The sequence below is a fragment of the Bidens hawaiensis genome, unplaced genomic scaffold (genome assembly GCF_021521415.1).
Source record: "Bidens hawaiensis isolate Kalapana, Puna unplaced genomic scaffold, B.hawaiensis_p1.1 tig00037322_1, whole genome shotgun sequence".
NCBI lineage: Eukaryota > Viridiplantae > Streptophyta > Magnoliopsida > Asterales > Asteraceae > Bidens > Bidens hawaiensis.
Genome location: NW_027496525.1, coordinates 104,978 through 132,427, shown reverse-complemented (window position 1 = coordinate 132,427; position 27,450 = coordinate 104,978). Strand labels below are relative to the sequence as shown.

The 27,450-nt window shown below is 39.1% G+C and overlaps 1 protein-coding gene across 1 annotated transcript; it reads left to right on the top strand.

Moving 5' to 3' along the window:
• Positions 1-22,126: 22,126 nt before the first annotated feature.
• LOC143589287 (UDP-arabinose 4-epimerase 1-like) lies at positions 22,127-27,247 on the top strand. Its single transcript, XM_077070100.1, has 11 exons — positions 22,127-22,169; positions 22,489-22,592; positions 22,781-22,905; positions 23,550-23,663; positions 24,268-24,375; positions 24,492-24,583; positions 25,277-25,418; positions 25,500-25,594; positions 26,155-26,284; positions 26,707-26,851; positions 27,006-27,247. Exons 2-11 carry the CDS (start codon positions 22,532-22,534, stop codon positions 27,245-27,247), a joined length of 1,254 nt encoding a protein of 417 aa, XP_076926215.1. The 5' UTR covers positions 22,127-22,169; positions 22,489-22,531.
• The last annotated feature ends 203 nt before the right edge of the window (positions 27,248-27,450 follow it).

The following is a 27,450-nucleotide window of genomic DNA, read 5'->3' as shown; positions in this document are numbered from 1 at the left end:
CATACTAGATATGAACAATGACTCTTCAGTAAAGAAAGCGTCGTGTCTTTTATCTAAGGCCTCAGAAACAAATTCAAGTCTATGGCATTGAAGGTTGGGTCACATTAATTATAAAAACTTCAACCGACTAGCTAATAGCGAACATGCTCAATGTTTACCAATCAAAACCTTTTCAAGTGCAAGTTCTCTAAAAAGTTTTATGAATGCTACTTTGTGGGTTACTCTGTCAACAAAACAACATATCATATTTACAATAAGAAAACAATGACTATCGCGTATTATTATATTGTTTGGCAAGAACAAAATGAGACTGATTCTAGCAGCAATGAACTTCATAAGACAGGGAAGCAGGACCAACAGTATCTTCACCCTACAAACCATAGGCGCAGGCTTCACCAAGAGTTTATTTCTTTCCTTATCCGGTTACCGAATCCATCTCTTTCTCCGATCTTCTCCTAAACGGAAAACTTATCTCCTGGACCGAACAAAACATAAAACAAGTTCCAGGTCATTTACAGAAGTAGAATACAGGCTCTAGTGGATACCGTTCCAGATTTAACCTAGCTAGAAGCGCTTCTAAAAGAACCATAGGCATATACAACAAATGCCCCAACTCTCTAGTGTGATTTGGTGCAACTTATCTTACTACAAATTCAGTCTTTCATGCAAAAAAAACAAAACACATTGAAATTGACTATTACTTTATTCTAAAACAAGTAGCAAAAGAAAAATTACAAGTATGATTCATAAAGATAGTGACATTTTCTCAAAAACGTTCACCAATACCCAGATTCATTGTTTTAAGCTCCGAGCTACAGAACATCCTCCAGCCTTAGCTTGCGAAGGAACATTAAGCACAATGTAATTTAGACAAATATTAGAGGTATCATTATGTAAATATGATCTAAGTATATAAGTCAATGTCTTGTAGGAACCCTTATTACAATTACAATTATTATGATAATACATACATTCACGCATACTTTACACGCACTTAAGAGTTCATCCACAAATAAATACTAAAATGAATGTAAACAAAAATTTATTTGCTATTGCAAGCATTAACTTGTTAAAAATGCTAACTATATCGTATTTTAATTTGATAAACTCCATTTGACTATCTGCTATGGTGGGGGGCTTCGAAACCCCTTCACGGTGCCACGTCAGCGCCTCGTAGAAAACGGGGCTTCGAAGCCCGTCCCGTTATGATTTAATGCCTCTTGAACGCCCCATATATATATACATATATATGTATGTGTGTGTGAGAGATGGAGAGAGAGAGAGGGCCCTCTTTCGCACCGGTCGTCCCAAAGCCCCCCCCCCCCTCCACGCCTCCTTCTACCGCGCCTCTCCGCGGTGTTTCACGCCCATAACATGCAGTCTTATTGAACAAGTGCATGGCTAATAAGTTGATTTTAAAAGTCAACTGTACTTAACAAAATTGAAAGACTTTTAAAAGTCAACGTACACCAAACATTATTGAATTCAAGTTAGAAATTATGGTTCCATTCATACAGAAACACATACATGCATGTGGTTATATGTCAATCTTACTTATATTTTTATACTAATTAATAAAAAAGGATTTTTATATATATCCCATTGCTAAGCTCTTTAATTACATTCTAGCTTTTGAACCAATGAATTATACTGGATTTGTTAAATGATAAAAAAAATAAGGTTTGCTATTTGAAATAAATGAACAAAATTAAAGGTAAAAAAGAAATGAAATATATTGTACAACAATAAGAAGTCTGAAATTTCAAATTTATAAATTTGATAAAATATATATATACAACATTTGTTGTTTTAACATAAATATTCAAATCGTCATCCAACATAAACAAATTTAGACATGTCTGCTAGTTAGCCTGAATAATGCAATATTTTCTACTTGTTTTTTATATTTTTACTTGTTGAATCTTCAATCAATATTTTACTTTTAATTTTGTGACTATTTTATAATTCAATTGTTAAAATGGTTTTGGCCAATGACCCATTATAGTTATTATGAATGAGATGAAATATTAGAATATTAGAGTGAAAAATTGACTATTTTATAACTAATTATTAAAATGATTTCAACCCATGACCCATGAATAACATGGATTAAGGAAAATAGAGATTTGAATTTAGGATTTAATGTGGTTATGACGCATTATCATCATTATTTTTGTTTATTAGTAGAGTAAGATTTCTTCAACCTTAAAAAAGTAATTACATATTTTCCCTTTTCATATTAAATTACCTCTTTACCCTTTTTAAAATACTTAAATATCCTTTACAATTAAAAAAAATAAAACAAAACAAAAAAATAAAGAAATTAATAATTATAAGAATACATCTTCTTCTCCAACCTAGACTTTATGGCTTGATTTTCCGGCGAGTTTCTGGCCACTTCACACTACCGGAAACCACCGTCATCTTCTCCAACCTACTCTCTTTCCCTCTTTCTTAACCTTAATTTCACACCCTACCTCCTCCACACCCTCTCCTCTTCCGTACCGTTTCCCTCTACCTAGCCTAACAGTAACTCTGATTTCTCCACCCCGCTACACTCAAACGATTATAGAATCAAACGGTTGCTTGAATCTCGAGCTTGCTAGTTGTCTGGGATGGGTTCCGCTTCAAATATGAAAAACTTGAGTGTTGTGGTGTTCGCTGGAAAATCGAATCTAGCAAACCGGTAAAATGAGATGGTGGTGATGGTGAGATGTGTGTGCTGGTTCATTTTCTTTCCTGACGAATTATGAATCGAGAAGAGTGCTGGAGAGAGTGGATGAAGTGGTGGTGGTGCGGCGGTTCCTCATCGGAGACGATGTACTCTGTCGTTTACCTCTTTGGGGCACCGGACATACTACTTGGAGAAGATGGTGGTGGTTAATTTTTAATTTTTATATCTAATTTACATATATTTATTGTTTTTTAATATGAAGGGTAAAATAGTAAATCAAAAGGCTATTTTTTATAAAATGGATAAATATGTAATATATATGTTTTAAAGATGAGAAATATGTAATTGATTTTTATGGTTAAGGATATATGTAATTAAAGATGTCTAAGGAGAGGAAATATGTGAATGCCCCAATTAAAAAACCTCTGATGCCATATGGCATTTTTTAGCTCCTTTTCATCCTATGTGGTACCACATGAGCATTTCTAATTCCTCACTTTGCCACATATCAACGAATAATTACTAATGAATAAAAGTTACAACCTAATAAATACTAATAACAAATATGGAATAAAAATAAAATTTCAAAAGACACTTCTTTAAATAATACAGTAGTATACTACATTTAATATATACACATATATTTATATTTGTCACAGCCCCCGACCCCTATACCCCGGGAGGAGAGCCGTGAACGTTGAGTGATGGTATCGGTGTTTATTAAAATAATTTGCAGCGGAATATCTTAACATAACCGTAGTTAGGAAAAATGATCAGAGTTGTAAAAACACCATAATTCTTATTTCATAAACAGGGATAAAAACCCGTTTTTATACAAACATAAGTTTTATAGGGATAAACCCTAATTTACGAAACACGTTTCTTTATTCTGGTGACAAGCCACTTATTTAAGCTGGAAGCCCGCAGACATCATTCCTTTGTCTCTAACAAGTCACCTAAAACATGTTTAAAAATATTTGATCAGCAGGAAATACTGGTGAGTACATTCATTTATAAATGATACATTTTACAGTTACAGCATTAAGATGTTTTTACATCTGCCTGCTTGCAAATTACCGAAAGGTACTTGTCACTCGATTGTAATCGTGACTGTGGTCATATTACTTATTGGTTAACACTTGTCCAATAAGTAACGTGTAATAGTCCAGTAGGCAAGCCTTGTATACAAAACCCCACAATACCAATAGTAACCATCCCGTAAGTCTATAGAGACTTAATCACTGTAATGTAGTTTAAATCCTTTGAAAATATTTAAACTATCCGTCATGAGTTTGATGGTTTTGGAAAAGCATCATGACGGTGTTGGAAAATCAATTGTCTCACGCAAATGTGAGTTATGCAAAAATTCGAATGTCTCACCTTGCAAGTTTCTATTTAACAAGCCTTCTAGTGTTAAGCACCTAGATTAAACACAATGTAGTATATCTATATTAGTATAAACCCATAATCATAACGATAATCACAAGACATGAAACTTTACATGATAGCACAATGTCATACCTTGGTTAGGTAGAGCTTTTGGATTCATGTTATAAAAGTTCCTTTCGATCGGAGAGGTATCGATACAATTACTTGGTATAATACTAGCCTTATATAAGAAAATTTTAGAGAGAGATCAAAAGTTTTTGAATGATTTGTGCAGTCCAAGATGCCTCCCTATTTATACTCGAAATTGAGCATCTTCGCGTATCGCGAAGGATTCTTCGCGTATCGCGAAGTTGCATTAGGGTTGTCTAGTCAGCCCTAGCTATGTCATGTGGCTCGACACGTGTCAGGTGACGTGTCAATGTTGCGTAACTTTCACGTCACAACTTCGCGTATCGTGAAGAAGCTTAAGCATACTCCTTCGCGTATCGCGAAGGTGCAAAAATACTAAGGCGGTGCGAGCGTGCGAAGTGCAAAGTGCACCATCAAAGCGCCCATCGCACTTCGCGTGTGCGCGTGCGCGTCTGGTGCTTCGCACCCTCCGCTAGGACTACTGGGTGTGATTTGTCACATAAGAATATTATCATGTGAACTCTCTTCCTTATAAAGAGCTTACAAGTTTTGTAATATAGCGATGTAGGACAAGAGTTAGAAATCCTAATTATACCATGGTGGAGGCCTTCCATTTTTTTTCCTCCACCAATGTGGGATGGAATTTTCCTTTATATTTTCCGTTCTTCCTTTTATTTCTTCTCTTTTCTTTCTCATTTCTTCATTTCTTTCTTTGATTATTTTATTTCTTATTATGGTTTGTTATAATATTCTATAACTCCATTTTGTATATAAAAATTATGATATGAAATCATATCTATGCTCTAATAAATAAAAGTTTGATTATGTCATTTGACATTTATTGGAACCATTATTGTTCTAACTATTTTCTTAAGAGAAAAAAATTGGTTCTTATAGCTTCAAGATGTATAATAAAAGAAATATTTTTTTGATTTTTGTGACCGAGATTTGGGATATGTTCGCGCATGGTTTGGCAAGGGGTTTGATTCATTCTTTAAAGTCTCGCTCATTGCACCACCATTTTATTGATTTTGATATCTCAAACGATATAAATAAATATGTTATGTGGTATTAAGAAATAAAAAAACGCGTTTGATTTGTGTATGCTTTGTTGCCATGACTTGTGCATGTTTCATTAATTTATTTGTATATATAAAACTTTGTAACTTATTTGTATTTTTGAAGATTTATGAACAATAGCTTCTCAGTTTTTATTATTATATGTAATATGTAATTTTAGTCATATAAACTATCTAGAGATTTATCAGTTATACTGTTGTTATTTTCCAACCCGTGTAATACACGGGTGTTTAACCTAGTTTGTAAAAAAATAAATAAATAATGTTATGCCTTGCACTAATTTTAATGCAAGTTCATTAAAAGTTAATCTATGGCTTAAGTTAAATCCAAAATGAGTAAATTCCCTCGCCACCCTAGAGATAGTGTCCATGACTGCTCGCTAAATTGAACATAAAACCATTTATATGTATAAATATTAAATCAAATTTATGAAAATGTTTTAACTCATTTTTTTATACAAACTACATTCTAATTTTAACCAAATTACGGCTAACACAACAACAAATACGAGCGTTTTCGTATTAAAAATCATGTGTTCTTGCATACACATCAGTAGTTAGGGGTAACAAGAGTTTGTAGAAAAAAATCAGTGAAAAGATTATATGACTTGCTAACTAGGCCCTGCACAGCAGCTACACGTACGTGAGAAGAATTAGTTGTAATGCTGTGCGTTGAGTAAAGGGTTAAAGTGGTAATTAAATGTATAAGTGATTACTATGATTTACATGAGTTTGTTATCTAACTTGAGACTGTAGCGTTGGAGCTCTGTAGGTCATTATGTTTGTTCATAAATAGTTAACATATTTTTAGTAAGTAATAAAAAGAAACTATTTAGTTTGCTTAACTTGTAGAACATAAAAAATATATCAAGTCCCATCATGCTCATCTCATATTTTTGTGACTTAAGGTTTGAAGTGTTGTAGTGGCGAGTGCATGATTTTTCTCGTTAGTAGCGCGATTCGTCTTCATATATTATAAATATAGATTTAGAAACGTTAATAAGTAAATTTGATAACAGAAGAGGTGATTCGAATACAATAAAATTTACAATTATCCTTTTGTTTTAACTATTTTCTCTTTCTAATTATATATATATATATATACAAAAATATAATAAACGTGTAAACATCAAATTAAGTTATAGACCCGTCCCGTCATCTCTTCTATCAACTTTAATGGGTCCTCCTATATGTATCAAAAGATGCATATTTTCTTACTAAATCCATCTATTTTTGTCGATGTGTTATAAATTGTATAGCCCTCATATACAAGTGTATACTTCTTGTATACCCTCACTATACATGACTACATGTGCATAAACTTTGTATACCAAGTCAATAAGATCAAATGTAGTTGATTAGTAAAGAGAAACCATGCATAAAAATATTGTATCAGTCATATAAACATCATCCTCAAAAGTGTACACAAGTGTATCCATAACATAACATATACCGTATAATTTTATACGAGCCGTGTAACATCACACACATCGTATGATACAACCAAAACGTTATCAGTGGCTAAAATCAATCAGGCAAAAACCATACAAGTAGCATATTTACCCTTATACGTTTCGACCATGATACGACACCATACTAACCATTTTTCTTTTAACACATCATAGGTGTGTATGCCACAAAAGCCTTGGACTTTTCCTTTATTTAAGGAAAAATAGTAATCATTTGACTAGTAAACTTGATGTTACATGACCTAAACATTTTTATCATATTCAAGACTTGTTCATTTCCATTCCTTACGTTTCATTTCTTTTCAATAATAATAATAATAATTTCCTTTACCCTTTTCGCCTTGTTCAATCAATCAATCAAAACCCTAATTGTACTTGTCGAAACACGAAATGAATCTGACCTGATCCATGACGATGTTTTCACGGATTTTCGAGATAAAAACGAACCACGTCTTGATCTTCTTCTTCAATTGCTTGAGACCTGCAATGGTTTTTCAGGGGTGTGGAGGTGACTGCTAAGAGATCTCAAAGATCTCTTGTTTACAGACACAAAAAAGTGGTGGTGGCTCTTATTGAGCATGGCCCTTTAATAAGGAGGTGGAGACCTCCTTATATAGAGAGCCTCATGGCCACCATCATGGTACCCTAATGGGCCTAGCTGTGACAACTGCCCAAATCCGACCCGACCCAGGTACCCGTTTTCGAATCCGATTCTTTTTATGATTTAAAATTTGATTATTAATCTTTGTAAAATTAACATTTAATAAATCATATAAATTATATATATTTTTATATTACTTACTAATAATAATATTTCCTTTCCGCCGTCCCGCCCCTTTTCTCTCTTGTCGCTGTCCTGCCTCCCTTTTTCTCTCTTGTCGCCGTCCCGCCTCTTTTTCTCTCTTGTCGCCGTCCCGCCCCTTTGTCTCTCTTGTCGCCGTTCCGCCCCTCTATGCTTAACCCCCTTGAGCCTTGAAACCCTCTCTCTTAACTCTTTGCTTGTCCTTTGGTTCTTCCCGCCTAAGGATGTCTGCGCAGCTCCACGCGCCAGACTCCTTACAAGGAAGCCTGCGCGAAGACCAACTGTTCCTGCGATACGCGAGGCGAACTGTTCCCACAGCGCGCTAAGAATGGTAGTTCTTCCCGCGGCGCGCTAAGAATTATAGTTCTTCCCGCGGCGCGCTAAGAATTTTAGTTCTTCCCGCGACGCGCTAAGGATTGTAGTTCTTCCCGCGACGCGCTAAGGATTATAGTTCTTCCCGCGACGCGCTAAGAATTGTTCTCTGTCTGCCTCCGCCCTCGCGCAGCGCTCGAATCTTCTCGCGCTAGACCTTAAGTCTTTTCTTCAGTTTAGGTCAGCTTGTATGCTTTTGAAATATCTTATCTTTTGTATGAGCTGTAGGTCAGTTCCGACATCTGTCCGAAAAGCCACTTTCGGTGCAGCATGCGCACCAATCCTATTGGTTGACAGAAAAAGTGACTGACATAATCTTTTGAAATCTTCTTTTGCATGCCTTGAACAGTACTTTTCTGACACCTCCCATGCTTTACCTGTAACCTGTCAGCTTTTCCCCATCCCCTGCAGCTGCCGGCATATCTTTTGATATCTTTTGCTTTTGTTTTCTTGTGCTTTGTTAAGATCTTTTCCCCTTTTTAAGGGATTGTGTTCCCTAGAGTTTTCCTATAAATAAAACTATTTTCTTTTAACACTACACACACTACACTTAAGCACTCCTCAAATCTTTCTCCCTTTGCTCTCTGCCGGAGATCTTCAGCGACGCCTCCAACTCCTCTCTTTGCCTCCGTCTTCTCTTCTGTTCTGCCCGGAATCTCGGTAAATATAAATATATAGTTTGTTTTAATATGTTTAACTAACAAAAATCGATACTTACTGCATATATTCAAGACATTAAAACCAATCGTTAAACCAATAACCTCTTATTTATAGGTTAACTTTCGCTTGTTTAAAATTTGGATTCTTGCATTATCTTTCAACACACCTTTTTCAGGTGAGTAATCTCGTACTTAATCCCCTTTTATTTTTAACGTTTTGGGATGTTCATGTGTTCGTACAACTTGAGTCTTAAACTTGTTTATGAAATTTATGTGCGCAAAACCCCATGTGTTATGGACGTTTACTTGGCTATTTATTTGTATGTGTGACTCATTAACCGCTTTGACGGCCTATTCCGAAGTTTTCATGGATCCATTAGATGAACACGGGAGACCTATCGTTTACGGTTTTCTTGTTTTGTTACACATGCACGTATGATTTCTTGTTTTTGTGCTCAATTGGGAGCACGGATTGAACTATGAGCTATGATCTAAGGCTTGATCACAATCTGATTACACCCTATGTTAAACTCCAGTTAAGCACATGTTGCGCGCAGTGTTTATTATCTATTTATATTTATTAAACTTGATTTCTCACCGACACGCAAGTGTTGACGTTTTATTTTAACACATGTTCAGGTTTGCTGTAGCTGCTTTTGGGAATCTCAAGGACACGTAGGATGTTTTCTTTTTCTTTGGACCTAGATTAAAATGTAACAAGACGAATTATGTTATTTGAATATTTTGAGTTATGATATGATTTATGTTACTTTACGATTTGTGTTCTGCGCGTGCGCTGTAACACCCCGACCAAAGGCGGATTATACATCGGGGCGCCACATATTGCTTCATTACTCGCGACACTATTGGTGTCAATATTTATTAATACACATTTTATCGCGCACGCGCAGCGGGGAAAATAAAAAAAACATAAATCAAACCTAAATCAATATATTATAAATTATAACATTCAAACATCATTAACTTGTCCTGATACATTTTAATTCTAGGTCCAAAAGTAAAAACGTCCTACGTGTCCACAAGCTCCAAAACAGCTACTGCAAACCTGAACATGTGTTAAAATAAACGTCAAACACTGGCGTGTTGGTGAGAGATCAAGTTTAATACAATACATAGATAACAATAAAATCTGCGCGCAACATGTGTATGTCTGGTTTTCAACAAGGGTGTAATCTGATCGGGACCAACTCTAAGAGACAAGACTGCCAGTGCTCACAATTGAGCTCACAAACAAGACTAACTGTGCAAGTGTAACAAAAGAGAAAATCATAAACGAATGTTCTCCCGTGTTCATCTAATGGTACCATGAAAACTGCGGAATAGACCGACAAGACGGTTAATGATCCACACATACAAATAAACAGCCAAGTCTACGTCCTCAACACATGGGATACTGCGCGACTAAAGTTCATAAACAGTTTAAGACTCAAGTTTTGTATGAACACATGAACATCCCAAAGCATTTAAAATAAAAAGGGATTAGATACGAGATAACTCACTTGATAAACGATGCGGTGAAAGATATGCAAGAATCAACTCTTAAACAAGCAAAGTTAACCTATAATTAAGATTATTGTTTTAACGATCTGTTTTAAGTCTTGATAATAAGTTAGCATAATTAATAAGTAAATTATTATATAATATATATATATTACCGGAAAAGCAGGGCAGAACAGGGAGGAAGACGGAGGCAGAGAGGAAGATGGCAGAGAGAGCAAGGAGCAAGAGAACAGGAGAGATTAAGTGTTTGTGTGTGATGTGTTATGAAAATATTATTATTATTTATAGAAAAACCCTAGGAGACAAAATCCCTAGAAAAGGGGAAAAGATCTCAAAAAGCAAAAGATTCCAAAAGCAAAAGATATCAAAAGATATGGCAGCTGCAGGGAGCAAGATAAAGCTGACAGGGAACAGTAACAGGCATGGGCGGTTCAGATAAAGGTACTGGTCAAGCATGGCAAAAGCAGATCTCAAAAGATAATGTCAGTCACTTTTTCTACCAACCAATGGGGGTTGGTACGCATGCTGCGCCGAAAGTAACTATTCAGACATTAGATAGGTTAGGTCAACAGCACAGAAGATAAGACAACACAAAAGCATACAGGCTGGAATAAACAGAAGATACAAGGGTTAAGCGCGGGAAGGCTGAGTGCGCGAGCGCGAAGGCTGGCACAACAATCCTTAGCGCACTGCGGGAAGAATCACAAATCCTTAGCGTGCTGCGTGAAGAGCAAGAATTCTAAGCGCATCGCGGGAAGAACATACATTCTTAGCGCATTGCGGGAAGAACATGCATTCTTAGCGCGCTGCGAGAAGAGTTCTCTTCACGCATCGCAGGAACAAGATGTCTTCACGCAGGCTTCCATATAAGGAGTCTGGCGCGTGGAGCTGCAGACATCCTTAGGCGGGAAGAACCAAAGGACAAGCCGGAGGGAAACAAGGCGGAAAGAGAGAAGGAAGAGGGACGGGACGGCGGAAAGAAAGAGAGAGAGAGGCGGGAAGGAAAATATATATTATTATTAAAAGTAAAATATAAGTATAAATATTAAATAATAAAAGAGAGAGATCGGGTCAGAGAAACGGGTACCTGGGTCGGGTCGGATCAGGGCAGATGTCACAGTCTCCCCTACTTTAAGAAATTTCGTCCCGAAATTTATCTCGAAGTAGGTTGCGCAGAGAACAGGTGCGGGTACTTGATCTTCATTTGATCTTCCCTTTCCCATGTAAACTCGGCTCCGCGCTTGGACTCCCAACGAACTTTCACGATAGGGATACGACTGCGCTTGGTTTGCTTAACCTCGTGATCCATAATCTCAACAGGCTTCTCAACGAAATGCATAGATTCATCAACTTGAACTTCATCGAGTGAAATGTGAAGGTTCTCGTCAGCTAAACACTTCTTGAGATTGGATACATGGAACGTTGGATGCACATTACTGAGCGCGGGCGGCAGGTCAAGTCTGTAGGCAACTTTTCCCACACGCGCGAGAATCTTGAATGGACCAACATAACGAGGAGCAAGCTTACCCTTCTTCCCAAAGCGGACAACACCTTTCCAGGGCGACACTTTGAGGAGAACAAGATCACCAACTTGAAATTCGAGAGGCTTTCGTCTACGATCTGCGTAACTCTTCTGTCGGCTTCTGGCAGTCAGCAGATGATCACGGATCTTGGCGATTTTATCGGTTGTCTCTTGAACAAGTTCGGGTCCTGTGATTTGAGCTTCACCCACTTCGCTCCAACAAATCGGGGAGCGGCACTTACGACCGTAAAGTGCTTCAAATGGGGCCATACCGATACTGGAATGATAGCTGTTATTATAAGAGAACTCAATCAAAGGCAGGTGCGAATCCCAATTACCTCCAAAATCAAGAACACAAGATCGGAGCATATCCTCAAGAGTTTGAATAGTTCGCTCAGACTGACCGTCAGTCTGAGGATGATATGCCGTACTCATGTCCAAGCGAGTTCCTAGCGCAGATTGGAGAGATTTCCAAAAGCGAGATATAAAACGGCCATCGCGATCGGATATGATGCTCAAAGGGGTACCATGGCGGCAGACAATTTCCTTGACATAAAGCTGCGCGAGTTGCTCAACACGGTAGTTTTCACGAATGGGCAGGAAGTGAGCAGACTTAGTCAATCGATCCACTATTACCCAAATGCTATCATGCTTGCTTGCTGTCAAAGGTAACTTGGTAATAAAGTCCATCGCTATACCTTCCCATTTCCACGTAGGAATTTCTGGTTGTTCGAGCAAACCAGATGGGCGTTGGTGTTCAGCTTTCACTTTAGAACAAGTCAGACATCTAGCTACGAACACAGCAATATCCTTTTTCATGCCAGGCCACCAATAAGTAATGCGCAAATCCTTGTACATCTTATCAGCGCCAGGATGAATAGAATATCGAGATTTGTGCGCTTCACTCAGGATATCAGCGCGAAGATTCTCATCAAAGGGAATCCAGATGCGATTGAGATAGCAGAGAATTCCACTCAGATTAGGGACAAAGAGTGCTTCCGCGCCACACGCTAACTCGGCGCGAAGGTTACCATTACTGATGGATGCGCGCTGCGCGTCACGAATACGCGATTCAAGGTTGCTTTGAATCGGCGCGAAGTGAAGCTGGGTGCGCGGCAAGATACAGTTAAGCTGGCAGGGTTTTCGGCTGAGCGCATCGGCTACCACATTAGCCTTACCAGGATGATACCGGATCTCACAATCGTAATCGCTGATGAGTTCGTTCCATCGGCGTTGCCTCATGTTAAGTTCCTTTTGATCAAAGATATGCTGAAGGCTTTTATGGTCAGTGTAGAGGATACACTTAGTACCATAAAGGTAGTGTCTCCAGATCTTCAAGGCAAAAACAACTGCACCAAGCTCGAGGTCGTGAGTTGTATAATTCTTTTCATGAACCTTGAGTTGCCTTGATGCGTAAGCGATAACCTTGCCTCGTTGCATAAGAACACAACCGAGACCTTGGTTGGATGCATCGCAATACACGACAAAATCATCATTACCCTCAGGTAGCGCAAGAACAGGAGCTTCACACAACAAACGCTTGAGCGTCAGAAAGGCTTCTTCTTGCTTCGAGCCCCAAATATACGGTTTACCTTTGTGCGTAAGAGCTGTTAAAGGCAAAGCGATCTTTGAGAAGTTCGAAATGAAACGCCGGTAATAACCAGCTAAGCCCAGAAAGGAACGGATCTCAGAAGGAGAGGATGGCGTAATCCAGTTCTTGATTGCTTCAATCTTGGATGGGTCGACATGAATACCCATCTTGTTTACAACATGACCAAGAAACTGTACTTCATCAGACCAGAATTCACACTTGGAAAGCTTAGCATAGAGCTGCTCGGTTCGAAGCTTCTGCAACACCAACCGAAGATGTTGCTCATGCTCGGCCTTGGTCTTAGAATACACCAGAACATCATCGATAAACACGATCACGAATTTATCCAAGAAAGGCCTACACACCCGATTCATTAGATCCATGAAAACGGCGGGTGCGTTGGTTAGACCGAAGGACATGACCAAGAATTCAAAATGGCCATAACGAGTTCGAAAAGCAGTCTTCGGAACATCTTCATCGCGGATGCGCAACTGGTGATAGCCAGAGCGGAGATCAATCTTCGAGAAACAAGAGGCACCTTGGAGTTGATCAAAGAGGTCGTCAATACGCGGTAAGGGATACCGGTTTTTAATGGTGAGTTTGTTCAACTCGCGGTAATCAATACACATGCGAAACGATCCATCTTTCTTTTTAACGAACAACACCGGAGCACCCCAGGGCGAAGAGCTAGGGCGAATGAATCCTTTAGCAGTCAACTCTTGAAGTTGGCTGGCCAATTCTTGCATCTCAGCGGGTGCAAGACGGTAAGGAGATTTAGCTACGGGGGAAGCACCAGGGACAAGATCAATACGGAACTCGACTTCACGAGCGGGAGGGATACCAGGAAGATCATCAGGAAAAACTTCAGGAAAATCACGCACAACAGGGATATCGCGAAGCTTCTTTCCTTCATCGGGTTTAACCACATGGGCTAGAAATGCAATACACTTCTTCCGCATGAGTCTTTGGGCTTCGGCGCAAGACATAAGTTTAAGACCACTGGAGGGTTTTTCGCCGTAGATATGAAGATCACCATTTTCTCGAGGTATGCGAATCAATTTCTTGGCGCAAATAACTTCGGCGCGATTCTTCGAGAGCCAGTCCATACCAATAATAACATCAAAGCTTCCAAGAGGCATAGGGATGAGGTCGATCAGAAAATCGTTTTCGTTAAGGTTAAGCGTACAATCCTTAATCACTGAGTTAATTAAAATAATTTCACCATTAGCCAATTCAACTGAAAAATCTTCTTTTAAATCGTTGCGCGGTCGCGCAAGCTTCTGCTCGAAGGCGCGAGAGATAAAACTTCGATCGGCGCCAGTATCAAAAAGTACAGAAGCATAAAATCCGTTAAGTAAAAATGTACCATTAACTACGTCATTATTCGCTTGCGCTTGGTGCGCGGTTATGTTAAAAGCTCGTCCACGCGTCACTTGGTTCGAAATCTGGTTCACCGGATTCGCTTGTGTGATTTGCACTTGTAGTCTCGGGCACGCGTTCCGGAAATGACTGGGATCACCGCAGTTAAAGCACGATCTGGGTCGTGGGTTTTGGTAGGTTGGTTGTGGATTCTGCGGGTAGACTGTTGGTGTTGGCGCAATTGGATTGGCGAGAAGGACTCTACAGTTCTCAGCAGTGTGACCAGTACGGCCACATCGGTTACAAAGTCGACACGGGGTTTGGGTTGGGTGGTGAAATCTACAGGTTGGGCAAAATGGATGGTTTCCTGTGTAAGGTTTCTTAGGAGGCGGGGCAGGGAGTGCTGGATTGGTTAGGGCATAGTTGTGAACTACAGGGGGAGTTGGGTAAGCTGACAGAGGGTTAGGCGCGTAAACTGGGGGTTGGTAAGCGGGTTGCTGGACAATGGGCGGGTTGGTAAGCGCATAGGCCTTGCGCCTGCGCTTGAGGTTGTTACGGTTTGAGGGTTCTGGTTTGGTTTCTGCGGGTTCAGGGACAGTTTTGGTGGTTTTGGTCTTCTCAGTTCCCCGCAGGAACAGAGTTCCTGCTCTGACATGGTTGTCGCTGAGCACAGCGGCCAACTCAATGGCGTCAGAGAGGGTAACTGGGTTTCTGGCCCATACAGAATCTTGAATTTCCATGGGGAGACCCCCAAGGAATTTCTCGATTGCTCGGCGTGAAGGGGTAACAAGGTGAGGGACCAGTAAGCTTAGCTCGTGGAAGCGCGTCGCGTACTCGCGCGCTTCACCGCTGTACTGCTTCAAGTTCCAAAATTCTTCCTCCAGGCGCTTAACTTCGTTGGGAGGGCAGAATTCTCGCGTAAGAATTTCCTTGAATTCCTCCCATGTCATGCTAGAAGCAGCCTCTGCGCCACGCGCATGGGCTACTCCATTCCACCATGTAAGCGCTCTGGATTCCAGGACACTGGAAGCATATAGGGTTCGTCTGTCTGAGGGGCATTGGGTGTGAAGGAAAGTGTTTTCTATCTTCTCGAGCCACTGGAGCATCACGGTGGCTCCTTCGAGACCTGTGAACTTTGGAGGGTTACCCGCATTAAATGACTTAATGTTGTAACCAGAGGTGTTGGTATTGTTTTGGCTCAAAGCTTGGGCTATTGCGGCGGCCATTTCCTGGGAACGTTGCTGTCTACGCATGCGCGAGGCTTCTCTTCTCTGAAATCGGCGAGATAGCGGAGGCATTCTATAAAAGTTTTAATTTTAGTTAATATCTTGGTTTTATCGCAAAGTATAACTTTATAAAGCTTGGTTTCACGGAGTTAGATGCTATCAAAAGTTAAAGTAAAATAAATGACCCAAAATGCAGACTTAATAAAGGTAACAAATTCGAATCAGAAATCGACAATTCATGTATCACCATGACTTTCCGAATTCCCAATTTAAAATATACGAGTAAACGAGTATTGGAGATTGACGATTCATGTATCACCATGACTTTCCAATCTTCAATATAAAATATACAAGAAAATGAGTATTGGAGGTTGACAATTCATGTATCACCATGACTTTTCAAGTCTCCAACCTCAGAACATAATCGTAAATGGAAATTGAAAATCAACTATTCATGTATCACCATGACTTTTCGGGTTTTCAAATCCCACAAACGAATATGTAAGTAAAATCAATAAAAATCGAAATTCAACCAAAATCGAAATATCGCGAAATAAAACATAAAATCATATACTGCGCAAGTGCGAGCATATTCATAAATAACGAGTAATTAACAATAAGCGCGCAAACATGAGATTCCTCTCAGGCGCGAGAAGGGACTCTTAGGTATTCTAGGCCGTTACGTCTAACCACCTATCCTAAAGTCAACGAGCTCTGATACCAATCTGTAACACCCCGACCAAAGGCGGATTATACATCGGGGCGCCACATATTGCTTCATTACTCGCGACACTATTGGTGTCAATATTTATTAATACACATTTTATCGCGCACGCGCAGCGGGGAAAATAAAAAAAACATAAATCAAACCTAAATCAATATATTATAAATTATAACATTCAAACATCATTAACTTGTCCTGATACATTTTAATTCTAGGTCCAAAAGTAAAAACGTCCTACGTGTCCACAAGCTCCAAAACAGCTACTGCAAACCTGAACATGTGTTAAAATAAACGTCAAACACTGGCGTGTTGGTGAGAGATCAAGTTTAATACAATACATAGATAACAATAAAATCTGCGCGCAACATGTGTATGTTTGGTTTTCAACAAGGGTGTAATCTGATCGGGACCAACTCTAAGAGACAAGACTGCCAGTGCTCACAATTGAGCTCACAAACAAGACTAACTGTGCAAGTGTAACAAAAGAGAAAATCATAAACGAATGTTCTCCCGTGTTCATCTAATGGTACCATGAAAACTGCGGAATAGACCGACAAGACGGTTAATGATCCACACATACAAATAAACAGCCAAGTCTACGTCCTCAACACATGGGATACTGCGCGACTAAAGTTCATAAACAGTTTAAGACTCAAGTTTTGTATGAACACATGAACATCCCAAAGCATTTAAAATAAAAAGGGATTAGATACGAGATAACTCACTTGATAAACGATGCGGTGAAAGATATGCAAGAATCAACTCTTAAACAAGCAAAGTTAACCTATAATTAAGATTATTGTTTTAACGATCTGTTTTAAGTCTTGATAATAAGTTAGCATAATTAATAAGTAAATTATTATATAATATATATATATTACCGGAAAAGCAGGGCAGAACAGGGAGGAAGACGGAGGCAGAGAGGAAGACGGCAGAGAGAGCAAGGAGCAAGAGAACAGGAGAGATTAAGTGTTTGTGTGTGATGTGTTATGAAAATATTATTATTATTTATAGAAAAACCCTAGGAGACAAAATCCCTAGAAAAGGGGAAAAGATCTCAAAAAGCAAAAGATTCCAAAAGCAAAAGATATCAAAAGATATGGCAGCTGCAGGGAGCAAGATAAAGCTGACAGGGAACAGTAACAGGCATGGGCGGTTCAGATAAAGGTACTGGTCAAGCATGGCAAAAGCAGATCTCAAAAGATAATGTCAGTCACTTTTTCTACCAACCAATGGGGGTTGGTACGCATGCTGCGCCGAAAGTAACTATTCAGACATTAGATAGGTTAGGTCAACAGCACAGAAGATAAGACAACACAAAAGCATACAGGCTGGAATAAACAGAAGATACAAGGGTTAAGCGCGGGAAGGCTGAGTGCGCGAGCGCGAAGGCTGGCACAACAATCCTTAGCGCACTGCGGGAAGAATCACAAATCCTTAGCGTGCTGCGTGAAGAGCAAGAATTCTAAGCGCATCGCGGGAAGAACATACATTCTTAGCGCATTGCGGGAAGAACATGCATTCTTAGCGCGCTGCGAGAAGAGTTCTCTTCACGCATCGCAGGAACAAGATGTCTTCACGCAGGCTTCCATATAAGGAGTCTGGCGCGTGGAGCTGCAGACATCCTTAGGCGGGAAGAACCAAAGGACAAGCCGGAGGGAAACAAGGCGGAAAGAGAGAAGGAAGAGGGACGGGACGGCGGAAAGAAAGAGAGAGAGAGGCGGGAAGGAAAATATATATTATTATTAAAAGTAAATATAAGTATAAATATTAAATAATAAAAGAGAGAGATCGGGTCAGAGAAACGGGTACCTGGGTCGGGTCGGATCAGGGCAGATGTCACATGCGCAATGAAAACGTATTTATTAAATATTGACACCCAAATAGTGTCACGAGTAATGAAACAATACGTGGCGCCCTGATGTATAATCCGCCATCGGTCGGGGTGTTACACTAGCCCAGTTAGGGTTACCTCCACAAAACCCCCTCAGCCCAATAACATTGTATTAGTCCATATAATAAAATAAGCCAAACATAATAAATTTAGGGTCGTAAAACCGGGTTTAGTACCATACCCCTACAAGCCCCCCCAAGTCCAGCGTTGCTCCTGGGCGCGTAAGCGTCTAGGTGGAGCGCTGGACTTTATGAGGTGTGTTAGGCCATGAGGCGGTTTTTTCCCTTTTCTTCGGCCTTGTCTTTATTGTCTTTGAGTTTTGGGAGGTTTTCTTCATGATGGTGACATGTTGTGGTCTTTATGATAATGATGGTGCCCTGGCATGAATAAGATATAGCACGCATCATAACAATAGTGGCGCGAGGCCTGATAAAAGGTAGAGCGCGCATCTCGATAATAATGTAACATAACTTGCGCGCGAGGCAGCTTACGAGTTATGAGAATAATAAAGTCTGCGCGCGAGGCGACTTACGGATCTATAAGAATAATAAAAACTGCGCGCGAGGCGACTTACGTGCTATAAGAATAATAAAGCCTGCGCGTGAGGCGACTTACGAGCTATAAGAATAATAAAGCTTGCGCGTGAGGCGACTTACGAGCTATAATAATAATGAAGCTTGCGCGCGAGGCGACTTATGAGCTATAAGAATAATAAAGCCTGCGCGCGAGGCGACTTATGAGCTATAAGAATAATAAAGCCTGCGCGTGAGGCGACTTACGAGCTATAATAATAATGAAGCTTGCGCGAGTTGCGGCTTACGAGCTATAATAATAATGAAGCTTGCGCGTGAGGCGACTTACGAGCTATAAGAATAATAAAGCCTGCGCGCATGGCGACTTACGAGCTATAAGAATAATAAAGCTTGCGCGTGAGGCGACTTACGAGCTATAAGAATAATAAAGCCTGCGCGCATGGCGACTTACGAGCTATAAGAATAATAAAGCCTGCGCGCATGGCGACTTACGAGCTATAATAATAATGAAGCTTGCGCGCGAGGCGACTTATGAGCTATAAGAATAATAAAGCCTGCGCGCGAGGCGACTTATGAGCTATAAGAATAATAAAGCTTGCGCGTGAGGCGACTTACGAGCTATAATAATAATGAAGCTTGCGCGAGTTGCGGCTTACGAGCTATAATAATAATGAAGCTTGCGCGTGAGTTGCGGCTTACGAGCTATAATAATAATGGAGCTTGCGCGGGTTGCGGCTTACGAGCTATAATAATAATGGAGCTTGCGCGGGTTGCGGCTTACGAGCTATAATAATAATGAAGCTTGCGCGCGTTGCGGCTTACGAGCTATAATAATAATGAAGCTTGCGCGAGTTGCGGCTTACGAGCTATAAGAATAATGAAGCCTGCGCGAGTTGCGGCTTACGAGCTATAAGAATAATAAAGCCTGTGCGCGAGGCGACTTATGAGCTATAAGAATAATAAAAGCTTGCGCGCGAGTTGCGGCTTACGAGCTATAATAATAATGGAGCTTGCGCGAGTTGCGGCTTACGAGCTATAATAATAATGAAGCTTGCGCGAGTTGCGGCTTACGAGCTATAATAATAATGAAGCTTGCGCGAGTTGCGGCTTACGAGCTATAATAATAATGGAGCTTGCGCGAGTTGCGGCTTACGAGCTATAATAATAATGAAGCTTGCGCGAGTTGCGGCTTACGAGCTATAAGAATAATAAAGCCTGCGCGTGAGGCGACTTATGAGCTATAAGAATAATAAAAGCTTGCGCGCGAGGCGACTTACGAGCTATAATAATAATGGAGCTTGCGGGAGTTGCGGCTTACGAGCTATAGTAATAATGAAGCTTGCGCGAGTTGCGGCTTACGAGCTATAATAATAATGGAGCTTGCGCAAGTTGCGGCTTACGAGCTATAATAATAATGAAGCTTGCGCGAGTTACGGCTTACGAGCTATAAGAATAATAAAGCTGGCGCGTGGCCATGTGGGATATTATTAGGCTCCCGCCCTAAGATTCGGATGTCTTCTATTTCGATAACGTGGTGGTGGTATACCACGACAGTCCCCTAATTCATTGCTGCTAAATGAGGTTGTCCTTATCCTGATTTGGGATTAGACTACTCATTTGTTATGTCGCTTGCGCATAGGCTCTGGCTTTGTGCCATGCGCACGCGCAGATGTTGCATGCGCGTGCGCGTAGACTTTATGTCCCGCGCCACGCGCAGATGTTGCATGCGTGTGCGCGTAGACTTTTTGTCCCGCGCCACGCGCAGATGTTGCATGCGTGTGCGCGTAGACTTTTTGTCCCGCGCCACGAGCAGATGTTGCGTGCGCAGCGCGAAGCCGTATGGGTTTATGAGGATTCCCAACCTTTAAGTTTGGCGCTTGGCCTGATGGGTTTATGAGGATTCCCAACCTTTAAGTATGGCGCGTAGCCATATGGGATATTATGAGGATTCCCAACATTTAAGTACGGCGTGTAGCCATATGGGATATTATGAGGATTCCCAACCTTTAAGTATGGCGCATAGCCATATGGGATATTATGAGGATTCCCGACCTTTAAGTATGGCGCGTAGCCATATGGGATATTATGAGGATTCCCGACCTTTAAGTATGGCGCGTAGCCATATGGGATATTTTGAGGATTCCCAACCTTTAAGTTTGGCGTGTAGCCATATGGGATATTTTGAGGATTCCCAACCTTTAAGTATGGCGTGTAGCCATATGGGATATTATGAGGATTCCCAACCTTTAAGTATGGCGTGTAGCCATATGGGATATTATGAGGATTCCCAACCTTTAAGTTTCGCGCGTGGCCTGATGCGCGCATGAACGGCGATGGAGTGGTGACTCGCGAGCGCGCGTGCGTGGCGGAGGTCTCTTGCGCAAAACCCACATGGTGGTTCCCGCGGCGGCACATGCATGGCTGCGGAGTGAGAATCCGCGGGCGCGCGTACATGGCGGCGGAAGTCTGGTAATTTTTGGATCTGCAATTTAAGAGTTAGATCTGCAATTTTAAACCTAAAATCCAGGTCTGTAATCTAGATCTATATCTGTAAATCATATCTGGATAGATCTGAGACTCGGAGCGGATTTAAAACCATCACAGATCCGGAGACTTGATCATTCGAATTAGGCAGTTTCTTTTTGCACAGATCTGGAAGCCTCCTTTAGATCTATGGATCTTTTTGAGCTTTAGTAGAACAAACTTTGAAGCCTTTTTCTGTAAACTTCCAGATCTGGGCTTTACCTGGGAGAGATCTGACAGCTGAGAGAAAGATCGAAGGGTAGTTCGTTGCCGTCCCACGGATGGCGCCAATGTCGAAACACGAAATGAATCTGACCTGATCCATGACGATGTTTCCACGGATTTTCGAGATAAAAACGAACCACGTCTTGATCTTCTTCTTCAATTGCTTGAGACCTGCAATGGTTTTTCGGGGGTGTGGAGGTGACTGCTAAGAGATCTCAAAGATCTCTTGTTTACAGACACAAAAAAGTGGTGGTGGCTCTTATTGAGCATGGCCCATTAATAAGGAGGTGGAGACCTCCTTATATAGAGAGCCTCATGGCCACCATCTTGGTACGCTAATGGGCCTAGCCCAGTTAGGGTTACCTCCACAAAACCCCCCAGCCCAATAACATTGTGTTAGTCCATATAATAAAATAAGCCAAACATAATAAATTTGTTTTCACAGATCTTGTCTGCTCTGATCATTTCACATATACAAGTATCATTCTAACCCAATTACATTATACCATTTGTTTTACTCTGTTTTAGGTTATTTTACCCAATTAGGGTTCGCTTCAAATCGTATAAATTTTTTATTTTTGGCAACAATTGAGCTTTGATTAGCAAGATTCCATCTGGGTTTTTGAATTAAATGGTGTTTGAATAGTTTTATTTGATAAATTTTGAATTTTGAGCTGTTTGGTGAATTTATAGCTAGAGGGTCCAGTTTCAATTTGTATAATAAAAGCCCTTTATGTTTCTTTTTTGTTTTCTTTTTATGTTTTGTGATTAATAAAATGTCTGGTTTGAATATGCAGCTGCAGATTCATCTGTAATTGCATTTGAAGAATTCATCAACAAATGCTAAATTTTAGCAGATCGAGAGCTCAACCGAGACCGAACCGATCGCATCCTCTCGGAGGTAATGAATTAATCAATTCAAGATTTTGATTCTTGGGTTTTGTCAGAAATGTAATGATATTGCTCAAGATCATTGACTTGTGTTGTTATATGTTTAAAATAAGTTGATCTCATCAAGTTAAAGCACTTATTATGATCTTTAAAATCAATGTTTTGAGGGGTTGAAGTTAATTTTGTTATTGTGTGTAGGCATGGATTTTGCAGACCCGAAAAAGAAGAACGGTGCGGTTGGAAAGATTCTTTTGGCTGCGGGTCTTACCGCTTTATGCATTCTTATTCTCAAGCAATCCCCATCTTTCAATAGCCCGAGCCCGGTATGCAAATTTATCTTCTTATTTATGTTCTATTAATAATTAATAATTATGTGTTTTGGTATTTTGATCTATCCCACTTAGGTTATATTGGATAAATATATCAAATTATTGATAACTTGTTAGTGTTAAACTACATATTATTCTTAATCTTCAAATTGATTTTAATTCAACGTCTATTCATGCACACAAAAGACCAAACAACATTCTGTAACGACCTTTTCACAATCCCATAGGCCAACAAAACATGTCATTGTGAATAGGATTTATGTTTGATTTTGTCTTGTTTTAATGTATGTTGTTGATAAATCGGGTTAAGAATCTTACTTCCTCTGTAGTATAACAATTGCAACTCTTATTTAGGTGTCCCATGACATGTGGAACAATTCCTTTTTGGGAAGATTCCAAGTTGATATTGTTTATTCATACATTGTCATCATTATAAATATATTGATAATATAATTTTGGGTCCACATGATTACTTCATTTTACTTTTAAATATGGCCTAGAGGGTGTATGCCTGAGGATGTTTGGAATAACAACTCAATTCTCCTTAACTTGTTATTCACAGAAAAGTCTTATATCTAATAAAAGTAAATCTATAATGTTTTTACTATCTGACTTTTGTTTTTTCTTTAATTTTAAAGTTCTCTCGCCATGAAGAAGGTGTTACACACGTGCTAGTAACGGGAGGTGCTGGTTATATTGGTTCTCACGCAGCACTACGCCTTTTAAAAGACTCTCACCGTGTGACTATAGTGGTATTTTATTGTATATTTTTATTCATTAATTGTTGTAAGCGAAAATGAATCAAACTGATTATTGAAAACTAGGGGTGTGAATGGGCCTGTTTTGTGCCCAAACCGAACCAAAAACCGAAAATCGGTTATTGAGTTTTTGAAAACTTTTTGGTTTTTCCGTTTTACTATTTGGGCTTGAAATTTTTGGGCCGAAAAAAATTAATAATTTGGGCCTACATGTTTTTTTTAACTAATAGTTAACTGAGTACTATATACACTTGGGCTAAAATGTTTGCGTTATGCTATTTATTAAATATTTTTATAAATTAAAAACTCCAAAATAAATAATGAAAATCCATTATTTCGATTCTGTTTTTAGGTTTTAATTACGAGCAAAACCAAAACCGAACTGATTGTTTGGTATTTATGAAAACAAAAAAGCAAACGCCGGTTTTTGTTTAGGTTTAGTAATTTTGGTTTGGTTTTTTCAGTTACGAGTCAGTTTTTTCGGTTTCATGCACATCCATGTTGAAAGTTGATTATTTGACCTTTAAAAATATAATATAATGAGAAACAGAGTTTGTCTATCCAAGTTTTGGCATGAGCGTGTATTCTTTTGTGATAGGATAATCTCTCGCGTGGAAACCTAGGTGCGGTCAAAGTTCTTCAAGACCTGTTCCCGGAACATGGGAGACTTCAGTTTATTTATGCTGATTTGGGCGATCCTAAAGCTGTATCCTATGAAACATAAATCAACAACCAAATAGATGCTAGTAGTAGTAATGCTATTATATTATTATATAAGCAATTTTACATGCCTATGTTCTTTTCCTTGATCAAACACTTCAGATGCACAAAATCTTTTCTGAAAATGCATTTGATGCCGTGATGCATTTTGCCGCAGTTGCATATGTTGGAGAGAGCACCCTTGACCCCCTAAAGTAAGTGTATAGATCATCTTAGATTCGTTAATATGTATTAGAGGTCACAGTACCAACTACTTAATGATAACCGGGTCAATTACAGCGATGGTGTAATAATCGTTTTACCTCTACCAAATTAAATTTATCGGATTAAATGGAGACGGGTCAAAGCCACCAAAAGTATATATATATAGGGTGAGGTTCATTTCAGAACACTAAATTATTTCAAGAACATAACAAACAAATCTAAATTCTTTAGTTTATTTTTAATGGTCCATTTTATATAATTCTTATACTTCTAAATAACAAATGTGTATCTTGTGTACATAACATGTCATCTAACTAATTTGTTCATAGTTTTTTATTTTCATTTTTATTGTTTACCGTTACCTACACATCTGTAGGTTATAGCCTATAGTTGTGCATGCTCTTGCAAAATAAAAGTTTTCTGACTAGCAACCTACCTATATATAGTTATGATAAAAATTATGAAATACTTGGACATGAATATAAAATAAAATAATTAAGTAAATAATAAATAATAAATGAGCCGAGGTCAAGCTTGAACAATTTCTCAACAGCCAAGCTCAAGCATTGAATATTGAGAGTGGCACGAGCCTAGTTCGTGCTTGAGCTTAGCTCGTTTACATCTCTGGTTCATAGTTAATGGAGAAAATATAGTTTTCAATCAACTTAATTCTAATTTTATAGGTATTATCACAATATCACATCAAATACACTCGGGATAATGGAAGCTATGGCAGCACACAATGTAAACACACTTATATACTCTAGTACGTGTGCAACATACGGAGAGCCCGAGAAGATGCCCATTACCGAGGAAACTCCTCAGGTAACACGAGCGTTTGTAAATTTTAAAATTATCTTTGATCAAATTTAGTTCAACAGCTCTTTTTTGTCTTTGATATTTCAGATTCCCATCAATCCTTACGGAAAAGCAAAGAAGATGGCAGAAGATATTATTTTGGATTTTCATAAAAACTCAGACATGGCAGTCATGATTCTAAGGTTTGTAGTTTACATATCTTGATATATATTTTCAAATTGATGTTCTATACCCAAGTGTCAATTTGTTTAGGGTCAAAACAGTTTAAAAGTCAGCTGATGTGTATTTTAATTTTGAGTTAAATACGGTTTTAGTCCCTGACGTTTGATCAAAATAACCAGTTTAGTTCAAAACTTTAAATTTGACTTTTTTAGTCCAATAGTTTGGTTTTGTATCAATTAAAGTGCAGCCCACTAACCCCAACCAAATTTTCTGTTAACTTTATATTGAAAGACCCTTGACCATTTGTGTATTTCATGAAGTTTTCTGTTAACTTTTGGTCTTTTAATAAAAAGATAACATAGAATTTGGATGAAATTAGTGGGCTGATTTTGTTGATTCGGAAATCAAACTATTGGACTGAATAAGTCAAATTTAAAGTTTTGGACTAATGGTTATTTGGATCAAACCACAGGGACTAAAACCGTATTTAACTCATTTTAAAAATACTATCTGATTGATTTTTTATATTTTGTAATTGAGTTGATTGCTTTGCCTCTTTTTTTGTTTATTTAATTTTTAGGTACTTCAACGTGATTGGTTCGGATCCCGAGGGGCGGTTAGGAGAAGCACCGAGGCCAGAACTTCGTGAGCATGGAAGAATATCGGGTGCATGCTTTGATGCAGCCCGTGGAATCACCAACGGGCTCAAGGTAGATTCTTTTTATAAGTTAATTTATAACAGAAGTTTTCTTTTTATTTTTTAATTTACACTTCAACATGTTCTTTTTTCCCTTTTTCTTTTTTGCATATTAACACTCTAAAGTTGCAAATTTACAACAAAAAATACAAACGTATATTTTAAAACTTTGTGCTTATTTTCTCTTTTATCTTTTAAATTCTAGCATAAAATTTTATGGCATTATAAACTTTTTAATTAAAAAAAAATAAGCAAGTTAAACGGGTCAACCCGTGAACTCACAAGGTCAACCCAAACACGACCCGTTTAACTAAACGTATTTGGGGTTCCGATGGTAACTGACCCAAACCCGTTTAGACTAAGCCCAAACCCATGATTTTTGCGTTAGGTTTATGTCATGTCAGAAATTCACACACTAGATATAATGTGATGCAGGTGCGGGGAACAGACTATAAAACCCCAGACGGAACTTGCGTTCGTGACTACATTGATGTCACCGATCTAGTTGATGCTCATGTTAAAGCACTTAACAAAGCAAAACCCGGGCATGTTGGAATCTACAATGTTGGTACAGGAAAAGGTACTAAATATCTCCACTTATTTAATGCATTTTATAATCCCAATAAGGGATGTGAATTTCAAACACGAAACAAATATTCCCGTCGTATCTTGTCAAAAGTCATGTCATGCTCGTGTTGCGTTGATGTGTCTGATACGATTTTCGGATTCGATAGGTAGATCGGTTAAAGAATTTGTGGAAGCATGTAAAAAGGCAACGGGTGCATCGATCAAAGTAGAACACCTGCCACGGAGGCCTGGTGACTATGCTGAGGTGTTCAGTGACCCGTCTAAGATACTACGTGAGCTTAATTGGTCAGCGCAACACACGGATCTTGAAAAGAGTTTGGAGGTTGCGTGGAGATGGCAGAAGTCGCATCGGAACGGTTACGGTTCCTCGTCAACGGCTTCTATCTAAGATTGGGAGATAGGTGGATGTAATTTTTAAACATCAATATTACTTGATATTATTGTTCAAGGTTTGTTACATATGTTATATGCAAGTGACTACAATACAATAATAATGCTAAGGAATTGTAGGCCATTTATTTATTTATTTTACATAATGGAGAGGATGTCATACCATTATGCTTTAATACCTTGAGTATATGCACTATAATC

What these genes read in the sequence shown, in the direction of transcription:
- LOC143589287 (XM_077070100.1), top strand. Translation starts at nt 22,532, where the DNA reads ATGCTAAATTTTAGCAGATCGAGAGCTCAACCGAGACCGAACCGATCG. An exon ending in CTCACCGTGTGACTATAGTG is followed by an intron (nt 23,664 to 24,267) that starts GTATTTTATTGT and finishes CTTTTGTGATAG; the next exon opens with GATAATCTCTCGCGTGGAAA. An exon ending in GAATCACCAACGGGCTCAAG is followed by an intron (nt 26,285 to 26,706) that starts GTAGATTCTTTT and finishes AATGTGATGCAG; the next exon opens with GTGCGGGGAACAGACTATAA.